Consider the following 20,023-nt stretch of genomic DNA (forward strand, 5'->3'; position numbering starts at 1 on the left):
CACAAACATGATTAGAGTAGCAGGAGAGTAACTTATGAAAGGCGTGATTTAGTACTTCCTTGGTCAGGTCAAGTTGAGGGAAATACTTTTTGGGGCCAGTAGAGGCTGAACATAGTACCCATGACGCTAGATAACACGTTATTTTTCTTGAAATGTATTCATATTGTAGATCAATTGCTGTCAACTAATACAATACTGTATATCTAACCTAAATTTTTGTCAATCTTTATTATTGGTTTTAGTATTTCAGTACACAAGTAAGTGCAGGTATTAGCTACTTTTCTATATTGTTAGTGGTTACTAAGTCTACTGTTGTCTCACCAGATCTGGACCTGGATTTTCTTTGTATTTTTCTTACCTTTTTTACTACTTAATTCTGTGTGAATTTATGAATTGTTTTCATCCAGCAACAAATTTAACCAAAATAACTGACCCCAATCAATTCTGCCAAGCAACAAGTGTCAGAAGACAATCTATACTGGCCATGAATGTAATCACATCTGTTATTTAGCAGTAATGTTGGTTTTGTTACTGAAGTGACACCATCTATGCTTTAAGGTTGCTTGTGTGTCTTGAGCAGCTACAAGGATCCCACAGACGCTTTAAAGTTTACGCATGCGGATTTGTTAAGGATGGGAATGTGCTGAGTCAGGGAAACTCTTGGAAAGAGGAAAAATAAGTCAGAGTAAGATAAATTAAGTTTTGAAGTAGATTAAATGGGTCACACTATATTAAATTGGTTTCTTGTGAACTACTGTACAACACGTTGGTGTTTGTATTATTTGACTGTTCTTTTTGATTGTTTGGCTAAAAGTTAGTTCATGACCTAAAAACAAGAGTTTAGGGTCAGACTTTGACCTAATATACCCCTATTCTTTACTATATATGGTTATGTGTGGAGTTGCACCCGGTAGTATCATAAATTCAACTATTCAGAAATACTATGCTAATGGTTTATTTTCTCTCCTGTTCCCCTCACCGTACCCCTCCTTCTCGTTACTTAATTCCTAGGTGGCATCTTCACCCAGTGAGAAAAGCAGAACTCCCCTGGACAGGAGGTCTGACAATTGAGAGTGACTGCTGACATCCAGACGCAACCTAAGCAGAGGGAGCAAGAGCAAGGAAAGAGCAGTGGGCCATCTGCACTCGGTCCCCTGCTATTCTGCAGCTGTGCCGGAGTCAGCAAGTACCTCTCAGCTGCCTAAGGACTTTTAGAAAGGAGGAGGAGGTAAAAGATTGCTCCAGCGTTTGATTGCATGAGGAACAAGCCAAGTCTGAAGCCATGCTGAGGCCTCGCTGGCAACGGACGAGGCCTGTGGGGTTTGTTTCAGTGAAGGGAAGGGTAAAAACCCAGCTGGACGTTCCGCCGTCGCCGACTTGCTTCGCTGTCATTAGTGGATAACGAGCTGCTGCAAGACAGGAAGCAGAGGAACAGCCTGTGGAGAGAGGAAGAAGAAACTTGCAGCTGTTCTTGAGATTTCATGTCTCATTTTTTTAAAGGATTACAAGCTAAAGGATCTGTGTTGCAGCTTCGAGAAGTAAAAAAGCCCGTTTTTCTTTTATTCCTTTTTTGGTTTTGGGATGTTGCCACTTTGATATATTTTTAATGGTCTACGCCCTAAAGGATTGGTCACCATGGCAGCAGCCTACCGTGTGGTGGTGAGTAGTGTTAGCTGCTACAACAGCGTGGTGGTGGACCGACGCACTCAGTCTCACGCCGTGCACTATTGTCCAGGCCCGTGTAGAGCTGTTTCACAAGGGTTAGAATGTTCTATTGCCCATCACGGAACTTGCTCAGAGCTGCTGGTTGCGCCAGACTTTCCCTACACAGACCTGAATGGCCCGTCAGGACAAAAGTGCATCCAACATATCCCCCACCATAATAAAATGGGTGGTACTGTTGACATGGGTTATAATTGCAGTGCTTTGGAGAGGGTAGGAAGCAATGCAAGTTTGTTTATGGGAGAGGAGAGCAACATGTGGCGTGGTAAAAGGCTCTCCAGCACCGGCGGATCAACTGGCAACCTAAGTTGCAGTAGCTATGGTAGCCTCAAGGACATTACTGAAGAGGCTATCAATCTGGCCAGTGGCAAGCTTAAAGAGTTTTCCTTTGACAAGCTTCGTCTCTCCTCGTCTAGCCACGTCACCTTTCGCAAAGGCCGCAAAGTCCGTCCCGACTCCTTTAGCCGTCGTTCAACAGATCTGGAGATCATCTATGGACATTTCAGCTCTAGCGTCTCCAATAATGGCATGACAAACGACACTGTTGCTACAACCAATGATGAAAATATTCCGCCACTTTTAGAGACAAAACTGAAGAGTAGTACAAGTTCAACTTCCACCCTTTCTAAATTAATTAGTACAAGTGGCAACTCGTCATTGGAACAAAGTATTAATACTTTGGCTTCCCTTTACCGAAATACTCTTGGAGATGAAAACCTGATTGCCCGTCTGCTGGAGAAAACCTGGGGAGAGGCCGGTGCTGCAGGTGCTGGTGGAGAGGACATTCGTGCTTGCCTCGACATACTGCTCAAATGTTCAGAAGACCTGAAAAAATGCACTGACATAATCAAGCAGTGCATTCGACGCAAAGCCGGCGGAGGGCCTCAGGATGAAGGAGCCAGTCCTGACAGTGTTTATCGGGCCTTAATGACGCGGCTGAGTATGTATCTGAAGAGACTTCCCCTGGAGCTTGATGGAATAGGAGGAAGCAGGGAAGGCAGACAGGCTACCCTGGGGAGTGGCCACTGCGACCTGATGGAACTGGTGAATAGTCTCAACTCTCACAAACAGACACCATTCTCACCAATATTTGGCAGTGAGCAGCCGCCCCGTTATGAGGACGTGGTGCAGACACCTCCGAACAGAAAGACTGCCCCGCATTCTGAGGTGTGTACTCCACAATTATCCATCCAGAACTCTGCACCCAAAGCTCTTAACAACGGGCTGCAACATTCACATCCTCCGACATCCATCTCTCGTCACACTCTATCACCCACTTTCATCACGAGTCTTCCTTCCAATCGTTCTAAGACTCACTCACCCTCCCCTCTTCGAATCTCGCCAACCCCTCCATACTCCCAAACCCCTCCAGAATCTCCAATGGAAGCACTCTACATTGAGGAGGAGGATGTGGACATGTGTAAGACGTCCGAGCGGATTACTCAACATACAGCTCAGAGTACTGAACTATCACGTAAAACTGTGTCTCTATCTCAACTAGATTCAACCAGCACTCTCCTCAACTCGACAAGACCTCCCCCCGACACGCTAGCGCCCAGGAACGATGACATTGACAAACTGCTCATGGATCTGGAGAATCTGTCTCAGAGTATGAGTAACTCCAGAAGTACTGAGCCTCCACTCCCAATAAAAACCCGCAAACGAGTTTGTAGTGAGATGGGGATGGTGTCCACGGAAGCCCGAACTCAGTCCAATATCCCCCAGGCCCAAGTCAACACCCCAACAAGCCACATGAACCTGAACGGCAGAGGTTCCAAAACCTTTCAGGGAGAGAAAAACAATGTTCCCAGTCGTGAACAGCATGAGGATGGTGCCTTGTTGTTGAGAATCTTGGAGAGCATTGAGAGTTTCGCACAGGAGCTCGTGGACTCAGGCGCAGGCAGCAGCGGGAGCGCTGAGAAGAGTAGTGGGAAAGAACGTGAGGTGATGAAACTCCTGCAAGGCACACTGGCCACTACTGGTAGGCCTGACACTCCCTTTGATAGTACGACTGTTCAAATCGCTCCAGCAGCAACCGCACCGGCCATACCCCCGAAGCTCTCTAACCGAACGCCCTCAATTACCTCTGCTCTCACGCAAAAAATTGCATCAGATGAGGTATGCAAAGCATCATCTGCCCTTAAACTTGCACGTGAGTCTGCATCTCCATTTGTCCATAAATCTGAAACCAAAGACACCATTACAGAAGCCCCTTTAGTCCATGTCCAATCCTCCCTTTCACATCTTGCTGAGCAAGGGAACGGAACTGAGGCTAAAGTACTATCCACCGCATCATGTCCTCTTGAGGTACCTGGGAAAAATTCTGCTGTTACCCTTGACGACGCTTCATCTTTGATAGACTCTGGGTCGACCCTGCTCATCCAGCAGATTCCTGAAGTGATCAGGGTAAGCCCCAACTATTTCTGTACTCACTTCACTCAGGGTTCCAGCCAATCCTTAAAATGTCTTAAAAAGTATCATATTCATTTTTCTAAAAATAAGGCCTTATTTGGCATTAAAATGTCTTCCATCCAGTTTTCACGAGTATTAAGAATTAACACATTAATAAGATTTATATTGATTTGTGTTAAAAATATTTAGTAACATTTAGCAGTTGTCTCTTTTAACAATTCACTGATTTACTTTTGTGGCAACAGTGCGTAATCACAATAATGGAACTATCGAAACAGTGATGTGGTTTTAGTCGGGGCTTTCAGAGCAGACTCATGTCTCAGATCTACCCACAATGCAAGGAGCACCTCCTGGCAGGGGTGTTTACAATGGACCCCGGAAAAGTGTCAATTTAATTAGAAGTGACTGTCCGACAAACATTTTTTCGCCATGGCTAAAAGCTGTGCTAGGTGATCTGTACAAGGCATGATGTATTTTGTGCTAGAAAGATATGTGTGTTCTTTGTTCTGTATCTTTTTTTTTGTTGTTGTTGACTTTGATTTCAATTGGCATTAAAAAAAAGTATTGAATTTAACTTCCCTTAAGCTGTAGGAACCCTGTTATTGCCAGCACCTGTGTAGGAGGCAGAATTGAATGTAAAAATATGTCTTGTTTATTCGTAACTGCAACTAGAATCCTTATTATTGAATAAAATCATAGATTAAGCTTATCCTTAGTGGGCCTCAGGGGTGCTGGAGCCCATCCCAGCTGTCTTCGGGCAGTGGACAGGGGACATCCTGAATTGGTTGCCAGCCAGTTGGAGGGTACACAGAGACGTACAACTCACTCGCTCAGTCACACCTAGCCATTTGTCGCTGACAATTTTAAACAGCCAATTAACCTGACATGCATGTTTTTTCAATGTGGGAGAAAACCAGAATACCCGGAGGCAACCCACGCAAGCACAGGGAGAACAAGCAAACTCCGCACAGGAAGGCTGGTAGATGGATTTGATCCCATGACCTCAGCATTTCGCTGCACACGCGCTAACCACTCAGTCGCAGTTCCACCATATATATAATATGTGTATATATATATATATATATATATATATATATATATATGTGTGTGTGTGTGTGTGTGTATGGGGTAACTTTTAGGACAGGAGTGTATTTCTAGGAAGACAAAATTTTAATAATGCTTATAAAAAGTTATATAATATATATATATATATATATAAATATATTATATAATCTAAATTCATGTTTTTGTTCAGCCAGATATTAGACTGAAGTAAAAAAAAAAAGAAGTCTAGCACTAAATGTTCAATTGCAAGAAAAACTAAGAAAATATGTTCTATGTTTTTGTTAACTGAATCCCAATATTCCTAGATTAATTCTTAAATTAATTGAAAATGTGTTATATTAATTAAAATGTTTTAAAATAGTACACTCCTAAATTTTATTTGTTGAGGCGATTAAACATTGTGCATAATTTTCTAGAGTCGCGGGGTTACCGACTTTGGGCTGTGGGCAGGGGGACACCCTGAACTGGTTGCCAGTCAATCAACGGGCACACAAAGACATTCAACTCGCTCACTCATTTCCACCTTCGGGACAATATGGACCGGCCATTTTCTCGAATGATTGACACACATGATAATTATATGATTTGAATTGAATAAGAAGTATAATTGTGTAGCATGTGCAAGCAAAGATCTACAATTTCAAGTCCTTGTAAGGGTGCCAATGTTCTTTCTTTGCTTTAAAAGGTTGTCAAGTTGAAACAGCCTGCAGGGTTTGTTTTTTTTGCCATTGCTGTGGCACAACAGTCTCCTTTACTAAAATTGATAGCCGGTGATTAATGGCGGTAATTAATTGTGGCAGTGTTCCCATGCAGCCTGTCTGCCTTCTGAACGGCTTGACAGAATAAGCAAGGAGGTTGATTTGGAATATAAAATGGGTGGTTTCAAGCCATCAAGATTATTTATCTTTTTATTTGAGAAACCTGTTTACTAGACTGGACTGCATCATGCCCTGTTGAACTGAATAGTGCCTATTTTGGAGGTTACCATGGTTACTGGTAGCTACAACTCAATATTAACAGTACCAATGCACATTAGAGAAAATTGATTTTTTTTTTTTGTAATTAAACTGCCCAGGTTTCTGCATTATGATTTAAGTGGTTCATATAATGCAAATGGACTTTTGTCAGCTTAAAAATTACAATGACACAGCTCTCTGGTGGCTTTGCTTTACCATGTCATTTCTTTCTCTCTTGTGATTAACAGCACCTGACATTAGTTTGTATGACATTGTACTATGAAGTATCGTCGCGACCAAGAGTCAGGGACAGGTTCACGCTACACCGAAACAGGGCACTATGAAAAGAGCAAGGATAACGTATCAATTTTGGATATTATTTATGGGCCATGCAAAAAAATGAAGGTTTTGTTTCCCAGTGGTAAGTTGTACTGGGAAGAACTTCCTGCAACTGAAAATGTAAGCCACATATTGGCGTCATTTTACCCAACACCTTTATCGGGAGAGATTTGTCAAAAAATATTTACACACGAAATGCTCAGATCCAAAAATATATTTAGGATTAACTTAAGTTCTAAAAATCATGTCTTAATAAATGCACACGCTATATTAAAAATCACATATGTTAACCGTAGACATATTTGTGAATCTGCCAAAAAAAAAAGGATTCACTTTGGATTTTTCACTTGATGGTACAGGAGAAATTACAATTATTTTAAAAGTGCTTGAATTTGGCCATAAAAAGGTGTAGAAACCCTGCTCCTACTTTGTCCCCCTATGCACTGTGACAAGTTCAATGGACCAGGAACAAGTCCAGGGTGCGTCCCCTATGTCCCTCATTCATCCTCAGTCAAGAAAGTCAGCCTGCAGTGAGGCAACATTTCATCCCATCAGCCAATCGCGCTTGTGCTCGTGCAGTATTTTGGGTGCGTTGTGTAACCCTTGTTGCCGTGTGGCCTGGCCATCTAATAGGTTATTGCATACGCTCCGGATTCGCAGGAAGCAGCGGGTGGTTGTCTGTTGACACCACAAGTGTTAAGTGTATGGTTAGCTGAGTTGTTGGGGGAAAAATTGGAGTGGGGGGGGGCTCCTAAATCTGTCCAGCCTGTACTATGGCATCCCGCTAACAGACTCGCTGTCGCCACAGTGTAAGTGGACCTGTTTGTGCTTTGTGCGCCTGTTTGAATGAGCAGTTGTTGTTGCTGCTATCCATCTTGTTGTTATTTACTGAAAATGTTGTAATCTGGTGGTCCGCAACCCACGGGCCACGGGTCGTTTGGTATGGGCTGCACTGAAAGAAAAGAAATTGCCTTATTATTTGCTTCAGGTTTTGTATGGATGCCGGCGACTTTAATCGGGCATGTTTAAGGACTGTGCTTCCCAAATCCATTCAATACGTGGACTGAGCAATTAGGGAAAAAAACACTGGACTGTGTGTACAGTAAGATAAAACATCTAGTTGGATCCACCCATCTCTGTCTGTCTCTCACCCCCTCATACACCCCCCTCCGGAGGAAAACAAAGCCTATACAACAAGGACAGTACAAACATCTTCTTTGTTCCTTTATCTCTTTGTTTTCCGTATCCTCACTGTAAAACGTGGACCTGGAGTGCCACGCCCAATTTCGTTGTCACAATATATCCCATGTTGTAACAATGACAATAAAGGTATATTCTATTCTATTCTATTGATATCTTTGAAAACGCTTGAGCTTTAATGTTGTGTTCTCAAGGATTGAAAAGTGTTTATAAATGGTGGAATTTTTCAACATGTTTCTAAACAAGTCTGATTAAAAATGACACCAAAACTGCTATCTGGTGGGTCGCTTTGCTAGTGCATTTTTTCCTTCCCTCGTGATTAACTGCATCTGGCGTTAGTTTGTATGGCATTTTCCTATGAAGTGTCGTTGCGCCTAATAGGACAGATGTATTCTACACCTGAACAGGGAACTATAAAATGTGCAGCTGAGTGGTGGGTCGAACAAGCACGTAGTTTTCCCTTGGTTTGCCAGCTCATTTTCCTTCACCAGATGTAGTGTATCAGAGGCCTGTGTCCATCCTCCGGAGAAAAGTAAAGGAGGAATGACAATTAAATTAGTTAGATTGTTAGCCACAAACACCAGTATTTTTCTTACGAATCATGGTAGGTGATGGTAGCGCTGAATATGCAAAACACTCACATCATAATCAAAAAGGGTGTAGGGCCCAACAGGGCAACATACCATCCCCCTACCCAACCAACTTCCCGAGGCTCCAGTAGCACCCGAGCACGTCAATCCCACCCCAGACAGGAGCACCAACCGGCGAGCCAGTCCCAGGGCCCGGAGCAACGCCACCAGGATGACCAGCCACCCTCCAGCCCAGTGACCTAGCACGGGGCCATACGAGCCCCATGGCGCTCTACCGGCCCAAGCTTCCTCTCACCCCATCACGCACCTCCCCCACACCATTTATATATCTCGGGACAATACTGTGACTACAAATAGTATGATAATGAGATACAACCTAATGCCTTTTCCTTTGTCATCTACATCCCCTGAGGTCTAGTGGCTTTTAATCTTATATTATTATTGGCCCCGGGTCATGAGGTTAGAAATTAGACCAGTCCGTAGAACAAAAAATGGTTGGGCACCACTGTTGAAATCCACACAGTCAGATCAAATAAAAAGATACAAAAAAACATTTGTTACAGCTTAAGCTTTTCTAAGAGTAGTTGATCAATTGCTCATGTGTGGCTGGTATCGAAATGGGTTTTCCAGCTGAAGTAAATTAGTCAAGGAGGTTGAATCACATTTTTGAAGGAGAACGCCAAGCTAAACTGTCGCCACTAATTAACTCGTAGTTAAACGCATATGTAGAAATGTAAAAAAAAACACTAACAGTTTCGTATGACGGATTTTAATCTTATCTATCTTTGCCAATGTTCATTGATTAAAATAAAGCCCATGTTACTGTTTTCGCAGTTATGACATGCGCTAATGGATGTTTTTGGGTCAGCGTTTCGAATGTCTAATTGCATATGAATGCACCATGTATGATTATCAGAATGGAGACAGGACTCATTTGCGTTGCGTTTCTCAAAGGTTTTTATTGAAAGGGAGAGAAAGGGCTGTGCCCACGATCCGGTGTTAGCTGAACGCGGTAAAGCAAGTCACTCTGGTACTCTGATTGTGCTCCAAACGGGGAAGTGGATCTTCCATGGCGAGCGATGGCGGTGTCAGGGACGGAGAAAGCGGGTCGGTATCCGGTGCAGGAGAGCAAAAACCTGGAAAAGGAGAGAAGACGTAGTCGGGGACAAAAACGGGTCAAAGCTGGGGACAGACGGGAGCAGAAAACGGGACAGGTGGGAGTCAGGGTCGAAAAAGGCTTGCCTAGTGTTCACTGAGGTTCGCAGATGGACTGACAAAAGGGGACAGACAGTACTGGGTTCAAATACTGATCTGGAGCCAATCAGAACCCTCAGGCACAGCTGAGTCATATCAGCAATCATGACACCTTGTAGCACAACGTAGCATATGATGGAATGAACCACAGTAGCCGCAACATGCGCTGTCAGATTTACAAATAAATGAACATCTTATTCATTCTTTGATTGGCGGAGCAAGAAAGCAATATAGAAACTGTAGCATAGGGAAAAGAAACTTGCACATGAAGTCAATGCACTACTTGTTTTGAATGCCTTTATTTTGACTGCCAAAAATGGGGCAGCGAGAAGTAAAAGATAAACAAGTGAACTGCAAAGGCAAACACAAACCAGTAAGAGTGAAGTTAGAATGTTATTCTTTATTTATTATGGAGTTTGTGCTTTGCCCTTCGATCGTTTCTTTAGATTTTTCGTTTTCACTATAGAAATAACAATTTCGTATATCTTTTATCATTTATTTGAACTGCACAAATCTATTTTAAGCCTACTGGGCTGCAGTATTTCTTCGCCTAAGCGCCACCAGGCTGTACTTGCCCAAGACACACTACAAGAAAAGGTGCCCCTGCAACAGTAGTGGTTAAGGGATCCAACCAACGCCCTCGTCGTCTGTCATCTTATTCTGCGTCCCAGCTTTATTTTGTTGTTGAAATGCATTCATCACCTTCATAAAAATATGCATATTATTTTAACCTTTAGAAAGCGTAGTTTTTTTCTAGCCAAAATACAACTGAATGAAGTGATACTAAAAATCGCAAAAAAAAGTGATGAAACATACATCCCCGAGTCTTCACAAATGATATATGAAATTTCATTTTTTTTGCGCTGATCCTGCAAAGCAAGTTAATTGGTCCGGTGGCAGCCCGACAACACACATTTTGAGTTTGCTTTGGGCGCCGTCCTGTCAATCAATTTAATTTGTCGGGCCGGGTCGGGATTTTTTATGCCAGATTTTACCTGTACAGTGGAACCTCGGTTTTCGAACGCCTCTCAGTTCGGACAAATCGGTGTTCGACCAAAAATTTCGAGAAATTCTTGCTTCGCTGTTCAGTCAAAAAATCGGAGTTCGAACGCCGGTACGCTAGGGTGCGATGCTGAGCGGCGTACGGGTGTTTTAGCCCCTAATTATGCCTCCGAAGAAGGTCGGTGCAAGCAGGACAGGTGAAAAAAAAACAAGTTGTTTGTACAACTATTGCCTTTAAGAAAGACATAATAGCTAAATATGAAAGAGGTGTATGAATTTCCGATCTTGCTAGTGAATACAGCATGGCTAAATCTACTATCAGTACGATAGTAAAGAGGCTGTGAAATCGAGTGATGCGGCTAAGGAAGTTAGCGCTATAAGCAAGCAACTGCCGCAAGTTTTGGAAGAGGTTGAAAAACTTTTGATGATTTTTCTCTCCCCACCGTCCACCACAAATGTAAGAAATCCTATTCATAATCCTTTTTTTAAATTTTTACACGTTCATGTTAGCGTAATCTTTGGTACGGAAGATTACTCTAACGCGAACGTACGATTAGCCTGGGTTAGCTTCATTCATGGAAAACATTCAGGGTGTTGGAACGGATTAAAACGATTTTACATTACTTTTAATGGGAGAAACGATTTCGGTGATTGAACAAATCGGTTTTCGAACAGGGTTTTGGAACGGATCATAGTCGAGAACCGAGGTTCCACTGTAGTTCTGAATGATTGTGTGAGGTATGCTAGAAAAGCAACCTAGTGCTACTGTAGGCCTATACGAGATTAGCTCCCCTGACACCAGATACCAACCGTGGGAATTATTGCTAATATTCCTCTCGGCCCCGCTCGCACATTAAAGTGTCAGTCGAGCCGCAAACAAGGCCTCCTTGGAACGCACCGTGCACTTAATTGACCACTTTTTAACCGCATGGGACTTAAGTCTACCGCAATGTCGTCGTACTCACTTAGCGCTTAGCTCCACCTGTCAAATGTCACCCACATGTGGCGTAAAACTCCAGGCCGCCCCGCCAACCGATCCCACTCAGCGGGAGGTGGTAAGCGGAGTCGCCGAAATCCGCTGCGCATTATACCCACGTTTCAAATTCGTGTTTTATAGGAGGGAATCTAAGAAGAGAGTTTTGGCGGTGCTGCAGTTCACATAGCTGATTTAATTGCAGTCCAGGTGGCTGTGACCCTGAACTGGATCGGGACACCAGAAAATGGATGCCCCCGTGTGGTATATCCGGATTTGAGATCGTATATTATGCCGGCTGTACTTTTTGACACAGGCGAAAGGTGATGTGAGGAATTTTGGGGCTATATAAATAGGTCCAATAGGATGTAGAAAACTAAAAATGTGTAAAAAGAGCACAGTAACCCCTATCTCTGAACAACAGGGTGATGCTTTACACTGAAAAACAACGGCAACCAGATATGAAGGTGCTGTATCAGTCAGATCAGGAGGCTACTCCTGCTACCGGTAACCAGGGAAACCAGAACTATGTTTCATGCGTGGCCCGGAAAGGAATGGGCACTGCCAGGCTGTACGTGCCTAAAACATACCACAAAAATTGGTGCCTCGAAGACCCTGGCGGTTAAGGGATCCGTGACCGGGAAGCCCTATTTTAATATGCGCAATTTATGGATTTAAAGGGATAGTGTGTATTATTTGACCACTAGATGTCACTGTATGGTCTAGTGCACAGGTGTCAAACAGGGGGCCCGCGGGCCAGATCAGGCCCGCTAAGGGATTGAATCTGGCCCGCGAGACAACACTCAGAGAAGCGCAAGAGAAAAACAAGCTGCAGGTTGAAATATGTCAACTTGATGTTGCCAAAGACACTGTACTTGTATTTCTTTTTTTTTTCTCTCTCTCGGTCTCTCTCGATCTCTTGGTCTCTCTCGGTCTCTCTTGATCTCTCTCTCTCTCTCTCTGTCTCTCTCTATCTCTCCCTGTGTCTTTTTAACTTCTTTTGCTCTAACCTCTTCTCTCTTTTCTCTTTCTCTCTTACTACCCTTCGCGCTTTCTTTTCTCTCCTGTCTTTCTATTTCTCTTTGGATTTCTTTCTTTCCCCCTCTCTCACAACTTCTCTTTTTATCTCTTTTGTTTCTCATGCTCTCTCCCTCTCTCGTTTTTGTCCCACCCTCTCTCCTTTTTCCTCCCTCTTTCTCTTATTTCTTTATCTCTCTTTTTCTTTCTCTTTAATCTACAAGTCCGGCCCCCGACAGAATGTTTGTTCTATCGTGTGGCCCTCGAGTTAATATGAGTTTGACACCCCTGGTCTAGTGCAATCGAAAGTGCTTTGAAGCACAAGGCAGAATACAAATTTTGGAGACTCAAAGTGACCAAAACACATCATTTTACTCCTCTTTTTTTGCCTAGCCTTTTTTTGCGGTTTTTGGGTCCCCGTAGCAGCAAGTTGGTGGTCATAAATGTTAGATGCCTTTAGGTTAGGCTCATGTTTTTTAAAATAAATGATAATTTCTTGATGGATGAGTAATGTTTTAAAAATGCACATTTTTATGATTTTTACAATTTTATGATATGTTTATTTTTGCTGTTTCTTAAGTGAATGCTGTTTTTTTTAATGAATGAGTTTTTGTTTGTTTTTATCAAGAGGGGACGCTTTATATAACACACTGTTAACTCATTCACTGCCATTAACGACTATACAGTAGATGCCAAAAATCCATGTCAACACAGCCTGCCGTGAATGATTTAAAACTTAAAAGGGGCTAAAAATTGCTGGTTACATATCTCGAAGCGCTAATAGGAACAATAAAATGACGAGAGCAGTGTAGGGCTAATATTTTAAATATATTTTACACCGAAGAAAAGAAAATGTAAAATATATATTGTTGTTTAAAGGAAAAACCATTGTGTACATACATAAGCCGCACCTGACTATAAGCCGCACGTGCCCACATTGAATATTCAAGATTCAAGATTGACACATGAGATATTTACAAAGAAAGACAGTGTCCGAAAGCTATAAAGCCATTACGGATTACAAACTGTTATTTCTTTGTTTGAGTATACTTGGTATAATTTCGGTGTGTTCTGTCCTGCCCTGTCAACTCTTGACAGTTCAAAGAGGTTTTGGCACAAAAGATTTTTGGTAAGGGGATGAAAGGGAAGCTTAGTGGAAAAAAAACGTGTGCAGATAGAAAGGTAATAACTGTCTGTCAGAGACAACACAAGGAGAGGATTTGCACAAAACCCTTTTCTACTCTCAGAGGGAAGAGTATTGGGGGGGGGACTAGGCAGGAATATTACCGGGTGGGGTCGACGTATTTTGGGGGGCTTTCCCGCACAGTAACAGTTGTTGACTCTGCTTCGCTGGAGTATGACATCACTCCCTCGACAGGAAATAAGGTCACAGCAGGAACGCGTGCCAAGTGGGGGAAGACGCTTGCTTGGATTCAACGTATGAGAGCCTGTTTAAGAAGCAAATCGTATTTGCTCTCACATATAGACATACTCTTACACATGCACAACTGTACTCTCATACAGACACAGTCTTACCTATGCACAAACAGTACTATACAGTACGCTCTCATGCTAGTATACTTATTTATGAGAAAAATGGTTTATGATCATTATTATTGTCGTTATTATTTCCCTATTGTCTCGTAATATGAACCTAAGTAACTGAGTATATTCTTGAGTTGTTTGTTATATGGAAAAACACGCTTCTTCCTTTTCAGCCATGTTACGTTAACATTGTTTTTGTTTTTTGACTTGTTGTTTTGTTTTTGTCTCTCTTTTATGTTCCAGATAAAGTCTCATTCATTCATTCATACTCGCATACACTCTTTTATGATCCCTAACACGTAATACCATACTCTCATACACACACAACTATACTCTCCCACACATTTTACTATACTCTCATACGCACACGAATATACTCTCACACACATACTACTATACTCCATTTTCTTTTACTATACTTTCTCACAGATACTACTTTACCGGGAGTAACTCCAGTTTAATGTCGAACTGTGCAACACATACACACAAATCAGTGTCTATCGGCATGGTTACCAAATAGTATCCAAATTAAAACATCTTTGAGCAGTGAGGTGATCATAAGTAGTGTGTGTGCGTGAGTATAGTAACATGTGTTTGAAAGCATAGTAGTGTTTGTATAAGAGTGTAGTAGTATGCGTGTGAAAGCATAGTAATGTGCCTATGAGAGTATAGTAGTGTATGAATGTGTATAATAGTGTGTGTGAGAGAGACAGAGAGAGCGAGAGAAAATAGTTGTATGAGTGTGAAAGCTCAATAATGTGAGTTTTTTACTGTAGGAATATATGTGAAATAATTCAGTAAGTGTGTGAGTCTATTTTAGTGTGGGTGGTAGTATGTCAATGAGAGTATGGTAGTATGTAAATGAGAGTATAGCAGTATTCTCATTTGCCCGCGTCCCTGCGTCGTAGACGCTGCATTATTGCTGGGGACGCATAGTGTCAAATCAACGTGCGTCCCCGGGACGCAACTTTTTTTGACACAAAATTGTCATTATTACCCGATTACTTTTTTTTTTTTAACAAAGATTTACAGCACTCCAAAATTTTTGTCAGGCAGATCCGCCATTGTTGTTTTGGTCTCGCGGTTCGAGTTTTCGTCTGCACGCCGATCTCGGCAAACGAGATCTCGTTGCTTCGAGGTTACGTCGTTGTTGTGGTGGTTGTCGTCGAGTGAAGGTGAAGGTTAAGTATGCCTCAGAAAAAACAGTATTAGGTGAAAATCAACACAAAATTTGTAATTTCTTCAGTGTCAGTAATAAGTTGAAACATAATACAGAAAGTGATAACACCAGCAATAATTCCGGCACGAAAAAACGGCGGAGAAATTCTTCGGAACATTGCGGAGGCAAGGAAAACACTTGTGTTAAAGCGAACGATTCGACGAAAGAAAATAAACAAAAGAATACTCCTAGCAAGAAAAGGACTTTCCTGCCAAAATGGACTAAATTATATTCCTGGTAACGCTATGAGGAGGATGATAATGGAGGCTACATGTTCTGTGATGGGTGTACCCAGCATGAAAAAAAACTGGATTGCATAAATCATTTCGCAATACGAACTTTCAGAAAAACACATCGGATCGGCACAACGACAATGAAAACCGCAAATTAGCTATGAATGTGCATTTTACCAACAATTGGACCTTGAGAAGGCATTACAACTGTGGCGGGACAGCAAACCACGAAGAATATATGAACTGAAAAATCTGAAGTGATAACTGCTTTGTATTACCAATTAACTGTGATGATTAAAACTGCATGAATATATAGACTAATATTTCAGCAATATTATTTTGTATGATGTACAATATTTCTGTGAACTGAAAAATCTGAAGTGATAACTGCTTTGTATTACCAGTTAACTATGATGATTAAAACTGAATGAAAATATAGATTATTATTTTGTATAATGTACAATATTGTTGTGAACTGAAACATCTTGAAGTAATAACTGATTTGTATTACCAATAAACTTTGATGATTAAAACTGAATGAATATATAGATTCATATTATATATTTGTTGCCGATTTACAATTTCAACCTCGATAACACTAAATTTTGGGGACTCATAGATCTTTGTTGGGACCCATAGATTTTTGACTCCCCGGGACCCATCACTTTTCAGAGGTAAAATGAACACTGGTGTAGTAGTATGTGTGTGAAAGCATCGTGGTGTGTGATTGAGAGTATAGTGGTATGTGTGAGATGGCATAATAGTCTGTGCGAGAGTCTATAGTACTACTGTGTGTGTGGGAGTATGGTTGTATGTGTGTGAAAGCAGAATAGTGTGTGTATGATATAAATAGTAGCGTGTGTATGAGAGTATAGTAGTGCGTGTGTGTGTGTATATGAGTATATTAGTGTTTGTGCATAGGTACGATTGTGTATGTTTAGTTATTCATGTGCAGGGTTGGGTAGGGTTACTTTAACTTGATTACTTTCAATTACTTTTGGATTACTCCAATAACAAATATGCTAATAAAAGACAAAAGAAACTAAATATGAATAAAGTTATGACTCACAACACGTGGTAAGCTTTCTCTCCTGGCTTTGATCTCTTTGATCTCCGGCAAAACTAACATAAAATGCGACAGAAACAAAATAAAACTAAATCCAAACAGCTTGCCAACATCATTTTTGCCGTTCCATGTATTCCGTTACTCCCCAAGGCTGCACAAAATTTTGTAATTTTATTCATATTTAGTTTATTTTGTCTTTTATTAGCATATTTGGTATTGGAGTAATCCAAAAGTAATTGAAAGTAATCAAGTTAAAGTAAACCTGTCCAACCCTGTTCATGTGCGAGGTTATGATGTAAACGTCCTCTCACATAAACGTACAAGGCCCAACAATAGTCCTTTAAAAGCAGGCTTTCCGAACAAGGTTTCTACTCATTTTGTTTAGTATCTGCCATGCCGCTGACATCATTGGCCTGCCCCGCCGCTCCCACTTCACCCCGGGACGCCCTCTTTCCACTCTAGTGTCAAAAGTTGTATTTATCTATTTTTTTTAAGCGAGTCACCTTTTGCTATGGAAGCTTTCAACTCGGTTGGAGGCTGTGTCACCATGGCGACCACCAAAACATGTGTATTGTGGGAGACAGGCTACATGGGACTCCCCCACTCCACAATGGGAGCTGGACGCTGGGAATTGCAGGGGGGAGGGGGTTGTTTTGGGAAGGGCGTGGCGCTTATACACGATTTAGTTTTAGGCGTGGTTTTGATTGCACAACAAAGTTATTTCACGTTATCTCCGTTCCGGTGTCGTTTTCCTTGATTGAGTTATAAAGGACAAAAACAAGCCATACTGAAGTACTACTAAAAGTGTAAAATTGAACAATCGATTACCCCTTTTTTAACTCATACACTGCTATCGACTCATATAGACGCCATAGATCCACTTAAACTTGGCCTGCATATATATATATATATATATATATATATATATATATATATATACAGGGTTGGGTAGGGTTACTTTTACTTGATTACTTTCAATTATTTTTGGATTACTCCAATACCAAATATGCCAATAAAAGACAAAAGAAACTAAATATAAATAAAATTATGACTCGCAACACGTGGTAAGCTTTCTCTCCTGGCTTTGATCTCTGGCAAAACTAACATAAAATGCGACAGAAATAAAATGAAATCAAGTCCAAACAGCTTGCCGACATCATTTTTGCCGTTCCATGTATTCCGTTACTCCCCAAGCCTGCACAAAATTTAGTCATTTTATTCATATCATTTGTCTTTTATTAGCATATTTGGTATTAGAGTAGTCCAAAAGTAATTGAAAGTAATCAAGTTAAAGTAACCCTACCCAACCCTGTATATATATACAATATACCACAGCCATATCCCCCTAGTGGGAGGTGGCTAGAGTCATTTCCGACTTTTTTTGGGAGATTGATTCAGAGGAGGTGATTCCCAGCCCCCTCGCTCAACCCAACTGAGGTGTTGGGAGTCATTAGGTGACCAATATATATATATATATATATATATATATATATATATATATATATATGTGTATAATGTGCCCTGCAAAAACTCCAATTGTGAACAAAAATTGGTAAAATAAATATAATTATTGTAAAATGTTCTTGTTCTACTGTGATGGCAGATAATTTTCTTATTTTTTTTAAATATTATTCTGACTTTAATAAAAACTAATTAAATAAATCAGTCATTTACGTGTTTTACCAGGGAAAAAAATGAATGTACCACAAAAACATAATATATAGCATAAATATTAAAAAAATGATGTGCTTTCAAGTGCTAGTTTTCGTTTATATAGTTCATTTACCGTGTGAGAATTGTTTGTGTTTTTAAAGTACTTGGTATTTATGGGAATGCATTTTATATATTTTATGTGCAGTGTATCAGGAATAAAAATGTGTATGTTGGTGTGTATGTTATTCTCATTTCCCCTTGTTTTTTCGCATTGAATATATGTTGCCTACTTAGAAATAGTTTGCTGCCCTCTAGTGTCCTTCTCCAACGCTTGCGAAAGCGGTCTTTAACGCCATCTAGTGGTAGGTCTGCTCATGAATGCCTGCTGCTGGAGGGGAGGACTACAGAATATACTTTGCTTTAATCTTTTAGTTATTCTTCAATTATTAACTTTGAGGGAGTTTTGGGGGGTAAATTGTTCAGTTATTTTAATTCCAACAGTTTTATAAATGTTTTTTTTTTCTTTTTCAGTTATTGTTTTTAATACATTTTGTAAACACTTCTGTAGTTTTGGTATTTCTTTTAAACGCTACATTGAAATTTTGTTTGTCTTGTTTATAATTCTTTTTCTATTAACATCCCTTAATCTATTTGATTTTTCAGCGTTTGGTTGGAAAAAATACAACAAAAATCATGTTTGCTCCCAATTAATTGATTTTAATCACCCCAATTCAATTATACCAAAACACTATAATGAGATTATTTTGAATGCTGTCCCCGAAAATCAAAATAAAGGCAAGGAAATATATTTTATCAAATAATTGTAATCTTTATGAATGTAGTCCTTTCACGGTATTTTAAAAGACTATGTCTTTGATTTATTCATTTATTTACTATTTTGCAATTTTTGGAAAATAATGTTTCAGTTTTTGGGTGCACACATCTTTTTTCCCTTACTCAATTTATCTGATACTTGAATTTTAAACCCAGGCTTAAGTTTTGAGTTGATTTATGGCAGCTTTGGTTGAACCTTAGGTGAACTTTGTACAATTTCCAGTCCGGCTGTGGAAAATCTTGCCGGCGGACTTGCAGGCAACGACCGCAGCAAAACGATTTTTTTTTCTTTGAGGACTCGAACGCTTCCTGAGCGGGGTTCCGATCCATTTGAGTCTGAAAAAGGAATCAGTCTGTCGCTGAGCATCTCCCCAAAGCTTGATTCTGTCTTCTGTCTGGGTCTCTTTAAAGCTATGAAAACGTCAAACTATGGTTGTTTATTGTTATCATTAGTAGTATTATTATCGATATCCAAATATTTTTAGTGAGCAGAAGCCTTATAAAGTCAATAGAAGGGTCAAGCTAATAATTCTGCTTGTTATTATTATAACTACATTATTAACATGACCATTATATTTATTGTTTTTGTTATTATTATCATTAGCAACTTGTGACGATTCTTATAGTAATTGTTGAACATTGTTATTAAATTGCTGTCACCGTAATATAATGCAAAATCATTACAATCTAGATCACAGGTGTCAAACAGGCGGCCCGCGGGCCAGATCAGGCCCGCCAATGGTTTAAATCCGGCCCGTAAGACAACAGTGAGAGAAGCGCAAGAGGAAAATGAGCTGTAGTTTTCAATATTCCCACCGGATGTCACCAAAGCCAGTTAACACTTGCAAAACAATTGTGGCCGTATTTCTCCATTTCTCTCTGACTCACTTCTTTTTATTTATTTCTCTTTTTTTCTCCTGTTCTCTCTCTCTTTTTCTCTTTT

The 20,023-nt window shown here is 40.6% G+C and overlaps 1 protein-coding gene across 1 annotated transcript in view; it reads left to right on the forward strand.

The window, feature by feature from the left end:
• ppp2r3a (protein phosphatase 2, regulatory subunit B'', alpha) overlaps window positions 1-20,023 on the forward strand; it is an 81,547-nt gene that overhangs the window by 29,504 nt on the left and 32,020 nt on the right. Inside the window, exon 2 of the mRNA XM_088354122.1 lies at window positions 1,012-4,128. Coding sequence (XP_088210248.1) covers window positions 1,636-4,128 — 2,493 coding nt within the window. The 5' untranslated portion in view covers window positions 1,012-1,635. The remainder of the gene's footprint in view (window positions 1-1,011; window positions 4,129-20,023) is intronic.

This window comes from Urocampus carinirostris, chromosome 15 (genome assembly GCF_059441175.1).
Source record: "Urocampus carinirostris isolate Australia breed hairy pipefish chromosome 15, RoL_Ucar_1.0, whole genome shotgun sequence".
NCBI classification, from domain to species: Eukaryota; Metazoa; Chordata; class Actinopteri; order Syngnathiformes; family Syngnathidae; genus Urocampus; species Urocampus carinirostris.